The sequence below is a fragment of the Blennius ocellaris genome (genome assembly GCF_963422515.1).
Source record: "Blennius ocellaris genome assembly, chromosome: 9".
NCBI classification, from domain to species: domain Eukaryota; kingdom Metazoa; phylum Chordata; class Actinopteri; order Blenniiformes; family Blenniidae; genus Blennius; species Blennius ocellaris.
This window is the reverse complement of record NC_137658.1, coordinates 8651566-8661863: the sequence shown is the minus strand read 5'-3', so window position 1 is coordinate 8661863 and position 10298 is coordinate 8651566. Positions and strand designations below refer to the sequence as shown.

The 10298-nt window shown below is 41.2% G+C and overlaps 1 protein-coding gene across 1 annotated transcript in view; it reads right to left on the bottom strand.

The window, feature by feature from the left end:
* Nucleotides 1-883: 883 nt before the first annotated feature.
* The window catches only part of diaph1 (diaphanous related formin 1), a 96617-nt gene continuing 87202 nt past the window's right edge, over nucleotides 884-10298 (bottom strand). The window contains exon 28 of the mRNA XM_080502440.1: nucleotides 884-3037. Coding sequence (XP_080358566.1) covers nucleotides 2856-3037 — 182 coding nt within the window. The 3' untranslated portion in view covers nucleotides 884-2855. The remainder of the gene's footprint in view (nucleotides 3038-10298) is intronic.

Here is a 10298-nt window from a genome sequence, read left to right as displayed (position 1 = left end):
CACGAATATCCTGTCAGTCTAATATTTAGGAGATGTGGGAACATTTTCAGATTCTGACAGGCATGTGTGGTACAAGACCTGAGCTCTTTCCACCGCTGGCAGTTAAAATCAACAGGATAAATGAATTTACATACTTCTGAGTCCGTTGTTTCCAACAGAGCAAACAGCAGCACATGTTGATGTTGCAGGCAGATGAAAGGGAGGTGAGCTTTCTGCAAGTTATTCATAAATATACAAACAGGATTTCACACTTCTCTTTACAGAGCTAAGGCAAAGTTATATAAAATCATTAAAGTCACATTTATAATTGTATGCTTCAGGAGGGGTTTCTCAGTCTGAGACTTTTCCTGACAACAGCATGTTGAAGTACATAAGAGTCTTATCAATGTGACTGATGTGTTCAGTTTATGAACTAAACCTAGTCCTGTTTCCAGAATTTCCAGAGGCCTGCAACCTTTATGACCAAAACAGTCGTTTTAATGTCACTTTCTACCAAGTTTAAATGTTAGTGTAATTTTCTTTATGAGTAGTAGCAAACAGCAATGTGTCCTCAGGAGTGACGATGTGCTGGCTATCAATACTGGAAAATGTCTCTGGACACGCTGGAGCCTCGGGGAATCCTGGGATTTATCTGTAAAAATAACCGAGTCCACTGTTGATTCATTCTACGGCTGCTTCTTGGCAATAAAATTATAGCATAACAGAGTGCAGAGTCTGTCTGGTATTTCACTGCAGAATGTGTTTACATGAGAGAGAGAGAGAAAGAGAAAGAGAGACAGAGAGAGACTAGATCAAAAGTGCTTCAAAATAATTTACATTGGCAATTCACCCTATGAGCCGCAGCAGGAGTCAAGAATGATCCGATCAACTCAGTAAATTAATTAAGACATTTTTAATGGTTGGGTGTAACAAACAGAACGATTGTGTGCATTATTCTGTATCCACAGAGCATTCAGGAGAGAAAAAAAAACAAAAAACGTATCATTTCAAATACATTAAAATAATCAACCATAAAAAATTCACAGAAAAAAAATCTCTTAAAAAAAACAAAAAAAAATAACAATTGAACAAAAGGAATAACTCAAATCAAGACAATTATTCCAGTGATACTTATGATATCTTATGAACTTCCCGCTCTTTATCTAGTCCGTGTATACCTGACGACTGAACAAACTGAAAGTGAGATATTGTGCTTGTGAGCAGATGCAGCAGTGATTCTCAGTGTTATGAAGCAGCACCAATTGTTTATACACCTCCCATGCTAAAAGATCCATTTCTGTTTATGGTGATTTAAGTGCCATTTCCCCCAAAGATATTCAGTTTTCATGGAAGATGCCTCAACAATGCTGGTGGAAACAGAAAAAAAACAAAACAAGTGCTGAAATGCTGGAACTGTGAGAATGTTCCCTCTTAACCATCAACAAAATTTAAAAAGTTCATTCTGAGCTGGGTATCAAAGACAAGGGTGCCTGATACAGCCGTGCACTTTGCATAGGAATACATATTGCAAGGAGCAGCTGTCTGATATTACACCACAACATCATGTATGCTGTTGATACAAACAGAAGCAAGGACCCTCGGAAGCTCCAGTTGCAGTTCAGTGAGAGGGGAAAGAGAACACACACACATGCACACGCTCTCACAGACAAACATACTTGCCTCAGCAGTTTTTGGGCAGTTTTCCAGTGCGCTATCCTCAGCAGAAAGACCACAGAGCTGTTCATGAAACCTAACATTTTATGACAGCATGGTCAGTACCATACAGTAATTATAGATGGCAATGCACATGCACTTTCTCTCAAATCTAACTATAGGTGGATTACTTCACACACACATCTTTCACATACAACACCCTCCCCCCCAGCATGAAAATGAGCTTCGTTTGCATGGAAGCGCCCTTTTAAAGAGGTTTTTTTTTTTGGTTAGACTGCATGGAAAAAACCCTTCTCATCCTATCTGACTGAACTCTCAGGGTTGTAGGAATGATCATGTTCATGTGTGGATGTATGCATCCTTCATATAGCTGCTGTGGGCACATGTGGTGACAAAACTCGAGTCACAATTACAGAAACAATTCCCATTTTTGAATTAAACCTTGTGCGCACACCAGTGAGTCCAATAATCCCTTCTCAGTTAAAAGTAGAAAAAAACTGAAAGATAAAGCAGGTGATAGATGATAAAAAATTATGGATTGGTCCACGTGCTTCTACAGTGCAAACTGTGACTGGATCAAACCTATAAGTGAAATGACGAGACTGGATTTCTATTGGTTGGCACTTTTTCAGTAATATAGCAAAAATCAGATTGTTGACAAAAAAAATAATGTACAGCATACCAGACTATTACAAAGCTGTATTATCAGGTAGAAAAAAGAACAAAAATTGAAAGTGGCCTTGGCTGGAACGCCTACAGTATAGTCTGATAATTCTGCGGGTAATTCTACATAACAGTGAAAAATAGGTGAATCCCTGCTAATCGAGTCTTTGGAATGATTTAAGACACCCTGTGACGGGCGACAGGTGAATCACAGAATTCAGAAATATAGGGAAACAGACAATATAGACATAGATGAGCATATGCTGAAGAAAGCAATCAAATCCAATGACATTGGCCAAGCGCTAAAGGTCAGCGGTGGACCTTGAGGAGTCGAGGAAGAGTTGAGAGCCCCCGCCCTGCATCACCGGCTCTCCGAGAAGACACAATCAACACTATCCTGAAAGATTTTGAAGAGAGGGGCCTGAACTAAAACATCTTTCGGTAAACTAATCTCATATTGGTATTGGCCGATGGAATGTCTTCGAGAAAAGCTGTTTAGATATCGTCGACTGCAGTAAAAACATCTTCAACCCGGAGGCCTAACTCGATCGAGGAGCAGCCCTCTCCAGTAGCTCCTCCAGAGATTCTGCTCCTTCCACCTTGGGCTCCTCTTTCTTCTCCAGCTTCTTCCCAGAACTTTTACTGGATGAGGGGGCGTCTTCCTGCGTCAACTCTTTGGCCAGAATGTTGGTCACAGCATGACCAGCTCGTCTGTGGTTGGCTGACAAAGACATAAGGAGACAACAGTGAGGGACACAAACAGATGGAATATATATATATATATATATATATTTTATTAAATGATCATAAGTCCAAACAGATATGTCGGTGCATGCCATGAAGTGACATATCTGATGAAAAAGACGTGTAATTAAAAAAACGAAAAACACATGCGAGTCAGTCATCATCAGCTGCTGTTTGTATCCTTTTCCTTCAAAAAGGAGAGTTTCATCAGTGAATACAGGTCACATGGCTCCACATATTCATAACAGGTCACAGTTTCTCAGTGCGTGTCAGCGCTCTCACTGATTTCCGACACTCACCTTCCACTGACTACTGATACAAATATATTCTCACATCCTGGTGCGCTTGTTGGAGATGTGACTTTTTTTGAGTGGATACATCAAATTTGCAATATGTGGGGGGTTATTTTAAGACAAAGGAAGAAAGGAAATACTAACCACGACATCTGCGTCTAACAGAAACATGAACACTGTACGAATACTTCACACAAATACAAAGGTCATGAAGTGAGAGCTTGAAGTGCACGTTAGGAACTGCAAATCACACATGTCATCGTATGAAAACTCTTTTTTCGAAAACAGCTACAAAACCACATGCATAAATGAAGGAGCTTTAAGGATTAGCATTGGAGCATTATTCGGCTAGTGACAGAGACAACCAAGCAACTCCTCATTATTGTCAGACTGTCAGATAAGCCCTAACACGATATTGATGAAGAAAAACAGGAAAGACTGGCAGGATGGAAGGCTTCTGGAGGAAGAGGAAGAGGTCTGGTGGAGGAAGGTCACGGGGTAAGGAGGAGGGATGAGACACCATCGGGGGCAGGGTGATTCATGTCGTGGGAAGATTAAAGAGGCTGGGGTGAATGAAAATGAGATGAACACGGAAGAGAAGACTGAGTCAGAGGAATGAGCCGTGAGGAACGACGAGAAGTGACAGAAATATGAGAAACCGAGAAAGTAAATGAGGAGAGATGAGGAAACCGGGGGGTGGACAGAGAAACGGAGGATGACAGATTGTGCCCTGAGGACGTTGTCGCTTTTATTCCCCTACCTGCTTACTGTTATTTCCTCTCCTCTACACACACCCACACACACACGCGCATCTCTCACTACCGCCCTCCATCCTTTACTGCTCCCGTGTGGGAAGACAGCTGCGCAGCAGCGGCCATTTTGAATTATATAGGTCAGTGGGAGATTGTGTTTGCTGCAGTTTTATATCAGTCTATAAATACACACATTTCACTTCTCAAGCATCAGTACAGGACAAACCTCACGAACACCAACATTGCTGTAATGTTGATGCGAGCAAACATGCAAATGAACCATGACAAGACAAACGACACACAGACTTGTTGCATGATTCGAACAGGCAAAACCCGAAAAAAAAAAAAGGACACAAACACACACAAACATGACGTTACCGAGGTCTCCAGAATTAGCTGTGACAAAGAAACAATCGAGTCTGTGGAAAGAGAAGGATTTGTAGATTAAGGGTTGCGCTCCTGGTTAACTTGTTGTCGTGAGTCTCGGCTGGACTGATCAGCACAGACAGCCAAGGCGTCGAATTAACACCCAGAGTGAGACACATCTCTCTTCATCATAAACACCGGGCCATGGGAACATTTTCTCTCCTTCTCACTCGACTCTCTCATGCTCCCTCTGTGTCTATTTCCGTCCATTCCTAACATTGGCCTGACTCATAAACTTACTAATTAGACATTATGCAAATGACCCAAAAACCAAGGAGGGTGTTAAGTGTGGCTGATATGAGAGCGTGCCGAGCTTGTCCTAAAAATTCCAACCCGCAGAGAAAAGCTCTTCAAAGGCTGTCAAACTGAGCACTCCTCCTCCTCATCCTCCTCCTTCATCTCCCCTCAGAGTGAAGACAGAGAGGAGAAAGAGAGACAGGGATAAGAGTCGGGATCAGAGGGGTGTTGCAGTGGAAGCAGAATAATTAAAAAGATTAATTCAGACAGAAACCTGCATTATTAAGTAAGAAGTGAATACGTTTTGGAACAAATGCAGAAGGATCCTTCATAGGATCTAGTTCAAAGCTTGAGGTGCAAATACAAGACTTGCCTGGAAGGACTGAATGAGCACACATGGACAGCCATGTCCAAAAATTATGTTATGCAGAAAATCTAAACGTATAGCTTAATGAGTGTCTTTAAATCCTATTAAAACAACAATGGATCTCTGGAAGCGGTCAAACTTTTAGATCAATTTCTTCCAACTGAGCACGAGCCACAGAAGTTTAAATGGACCAAACGGGCTGTGACAGGTGTCAGGATGACCGTCTACTTGCAGAATAGCTCCACTGGTATGTGAAACACACATATCTGCAGCTGTTTGGTCTCATTTATACAAATTAGAAATGGTGATCACTTTTCAGCTTGTAGAAATGTGACCTTGTTTAGCACAACAAACAGTGTTGCGTGGAGGTTATACGAGTTGTCTCATGTAATATACAGTAGATAAGAAAATAATTGAATATGTGGTTTTACTTGCATCTTTACATAAGATGTTAAAAATGAGAAAGCACGGTGAACAGGACGGGAATGTAATTGTCTTGCTTTGACCTAGACCAGAGAGATATGTATGGATGGATATGCCCCGATAAAGAATGTTATCAGTTGTAGTCATAATCTCATTAAATTGCATCGTTACAGTGGTTATAATACTCTGTAAGACAGGTAGGCAAGTCTATGACAACAACAACACTAACACAATTTATATAAACTTCTATATATATTTTAGTCCAACTACAAATCGGCTGTGGGACCTTAACCGGTGAATGTCCAATCCCAAGTCTGCTTCTCTCACCTGACGACCACCACTGCCTTTAATAACTGTACTCCTACATGTTACAAGAGCACATGTTTTTCTTTTATGCTTTATCAGATTTCAATGTTTTAAAAATGTTTGAAACTTTCTATTTTCCATTTGTTATATGTATGTAGAGATAACTGGCAAAATACTCAACTATATTATTGACTATTATTTTTCAGGCATCTTTTAATGTTAATTTAATGTTTGGTAAATTTATTATGAGACGGATCTGCCCCAACACTGAAAATAAAAAAAAACCCCTGCAGATCAGAAATTACATTCAGCATTTCTGGATCCAGACATGTAATTGACAGCCAGAATATATCGGCCTCTGCTGCTTTGACTCATCATTTCTCAAATCGTCTCCAGCAAGTCTCTTATCGCTGCAAAAAAAAAAAAGAAAAAAAAAAGCACATTTGTGTGGGAGCCGTACACCACTTGGCACTACAAACAGGAAACTCTCAGCATGTATGTTGCAAACACATGGCAGCTCCAATGTTGACTAAATGACAAATACAGTTGGCATGAAGCACAGCAGCTGTTTCAGCACAGACAAAAGGCGGATTTTAGGACTGTTTAACTAATGGACGTGATATTAAAGGAGTGCGTTTGCATAGTGGAGCCTGGTCCGTGCCACAAAAATTGTGGTGAAACAATCGTCTGTAACACATTACACTCCAGGACACCTACTAATCACTGCCTGATGAGGGAAAGAATGCTTTGTTGTACAGTGGGATCCGTTTCCCTTGGGAAGGGAGAGCACAACCAGTAAGAAAAGTGAAGAGAATTTGCAGACAAACCAACATGGGATCAGAAGAACGACATAAAGTGGCTTTACTGAGTTATATGTAATTAGCAATGCAAGTTTTAACATCATCCTTGAAATGTTCTCTGTGATACAAGTGAGCTGCCATCTTTATTTTCTCCCTATATAGCACCTTGTCAGCAGTCACATGATAAGGTCCAAAAAGTGCTACAACCACACTGTATTTGCAGATGGAGGCTGAACCGTAGTCAGTATCTTTAACTTAGCAGAGACTTGTATCGCCCTCTCCAGGCTCCACTGGGTAACACATTACTGATCTGCACTGGAGGACTGTGGGAAACAGTGACGTCATCCCACACCACAATTGACAAACCTCTGTGGGCCACTGTTGATGTAAACGGATGGATTTTATGTCACTAAATAGGTTCAATAGTGAGAATGTAGCCCAGCCACACGTACGCACCGGAGGGAGTTAAACATGTCCGTGACATCACCACTGTTTCATTGACGGCTTGATTGATGCGTACTGTGGATAATGTTTTCCTCTAATGTCACATCTGTGACAGCACAAGGCTTTGGAAGAGCTTTTTTTCAGGGAGCAGACTGTCTGTAAAGCCAGCGTGTGCCTCTATTGTTGCTATGTCCTTTGCTGAGGTCTCCGTTGTGATTGGTGCTTTGTCATCATGGTGCTACTGTGATTGGTTGTTACAGCGCGGGTCATGACCCAGCAGATGGGTCTGTAAAGAGTGTGTAGACACCATTCCAGCACTTAAATTGCGTTGAACAGACAAGCATAATTAGGCAAGTGTAACCAATCTGGCAAGTGTGTATTTAGAAAAGAGAGTAAATACAGTTCCTGTGTGTTGCCGTCGAACTGAAAAGAGAGTGTTGATGTTGTATTTTAGACAGTGTGTCCTCAGGAATGCCATGTGCCTGTTGGGGTGCACATATTAGTATGCGAACACGCATGCGTGCCTTTGTATCGGCATGCGAGCATCTGGTGTGTGTGTTTTGTCCGTGTGTGATTTAAAGGGAAGGGGGGAGGATGGACACACAGAGAGCAGACAGCTGAGGATCCCCGTGCAGTCTGCTCTTTTTTACACAGACAGCACAAACGACACACACGGGGGCTGAGGCACAGGTCAAAGGTGAGGGGGTTATATAGCCGCCGCAGCCTCGTGGCGACCCATTCAGTCACACCGCATGACACAATGAGCGTGACAACACACTCAATGGGCCCTCAGTAGTCTCTTAATGCGGAGTCGGTGACGTTTGCAGTCGCTGCAGCTGTGAGGGGCGGGACAGTAATGAAGCCGACTGACTAGAGAATGACTTAAAGGATGCGAGTTTTGTTTCATGAGCACGTGAAGTTAACATGGTAATGATTTCAGTGACAGACATATGCTGACTTTTGAAACATGTTAATCTATTTTTTTTTTTTTTAACTTGTGTAACTGTTTTGTTATTGTCTCTTCAGACTTTAAATTCAGAATATAATTTTCTATTCACCTACAATCAGTGGATTGGTGCAGTGCTATTCATTACCACTTATCTTAACACAGACGTTATTCATGAATAATAGTCTCGTCATTGTAACCCAAGAAGACTTGAAGCAGCAGGTGTGGAGCTTTCCCTTAGAAGCCAGATACAATGGCACATTTATGAGATATAAGCCTTTTAGGGATGTGATCAATCATGTGCACTGAGACTGGTAGCAATAAACATGTTTCATCCAGATCGAAGGGAAGAGGCCTCTGGTTGCAACACTCAAAATAAATTCAAAGCAGAGCATTTCTTTTTTTATAGAATTTCACAAACTCAACGCCTGCTTTTTCCTTCCTGAACAACTTGCTTTGAGGGCAATTATTGTGGTTGCTTATGACTTATTCGGGAATATACAATGCTTTATCCAGCAACTCTCACATCGCATAATTGTGAGCTACTGGTTGTGCCTCAGCTGTGTCTATTTGGACAGAAAGCCCAGCTCCTTCTCCTCGACTCCTGCCGAGAAGAATTGTGGCTGTGATTACGACTCCAGGCCTGGTGTAACATAGCTGCCATTGTGATTTTGTCTGTAGTGGCTGAGCTTTGGGTGCTATTGTGGTTGTGACACATTTGTTTTAGTGACTACTACACTGACTTAATGGGGCAGTTTGAAGTGATGCTTCTCTATGCTAAGCCCCGAAGTGACCTTAATATATTACTGCCCTCCTGCAGAAAGTTTGACAAAATGCGTTTGAAACAAAACTGCTGTAAAAAAAACCCACATGGTCAAATACTAAAAGCTGAGAAAAAAAAATGTATATAACTGAATCAGGTAATTGATTAGAACTTGGGCTATCATCTTTCATTCTATTGCAAAGAGAAAAATGTCCAACTTTTGCTTTTTTTTGTTTATTTACTGGCTGACTGAACCTTTGTTCTGTGTTTGCAACCACATAAAATGAAATTGATTCAGTGATAACATGAAGCACACTGGCTGAAGCCAACTGTGATTTAATAACCGGGAAAAGCACTTACAATTACTATGGGTCACTGGTTTTAACTGGTTTCATGGAATATGATATGTCACAAAGAGTCAGGGTGAGTAGGAAAAAAAAAACCTAATCTAACAAGATTTTTACTTCAAGGGAATACTATAATTTAAGATGTATTAATTTCAGTCTTTTTTACTATGTTGTAAAACAACCCAAAACCAACAACATCAAAACAAGAATGGAATGAATATTTATAACTAAACTATAAATTGAAGCTCTATAGATGTATATGGCTTTATTTTTTATGTATAATACACTCGCAAAAGCCTACAGATGTACTTGAGCTTGGATGATGGACGTCTGTTATCCTGGTCTGTCAGTTGAGCCAGCCAGGATGTGTCTCCTCCTACACGTTCGCTAAATAAGACCTCTGACTCAACCAGCCACTCAATCATGTGTGCACACAAAACAACATAAATACAGGCTCGAACTGGGTGGGTGAACAACGCAAGTCCCTTCCTGAGTGTAGGAAGCAATGTGGGTAACCGAGAAGGAGCGGCCTTTAAACACGAGTGGAGGAAATATAAACTCCCAACAAAGCTAAAGATTGGGAGAAACACAACATGACTAAGAAACCACAGAAAATGAAACTCGAAAAAATAAACAGTACTGAGACTTAGAGGAGAACCTAAACAGAAGAAATACTCTTATATTTTCCCAATCCCTTGCTACAGACAAATAAGAGCAGGGGCCTGAGCTCATTCTCCCCCTTTTTTCACACACATGTTCAGGTATTTCCTGTTAAGGAGTGTGAGGTGGCCAAACAGCACTATGGATGAGTGACTGAGCCCTCAAATGGGCCCCACTCTTTCTTCCCAGCTCCCGTTTCTCCCTCCTTTTCCCTTCTCACTGTTGTAGTCTCTAAGTTTAGCTGTGAGGAGTGTGTGTGTGTGTGCGCGCGTTTGTGTTCGTTTGCTTAAGTGCACTTCCCACACACAATGATTTGCTCAAAGTGACTCAGAAGGTGTGGAAAGATCATGTCTTAATGCCAGTTATATGCTAATGCAAGCAACTGATGTACACTTACAACAACACAAAATGGCTCAAAAGACCGAGACAAATGGTTCTTAACAGAAAATAGTGTATACAAAAGAAATCAGCAAT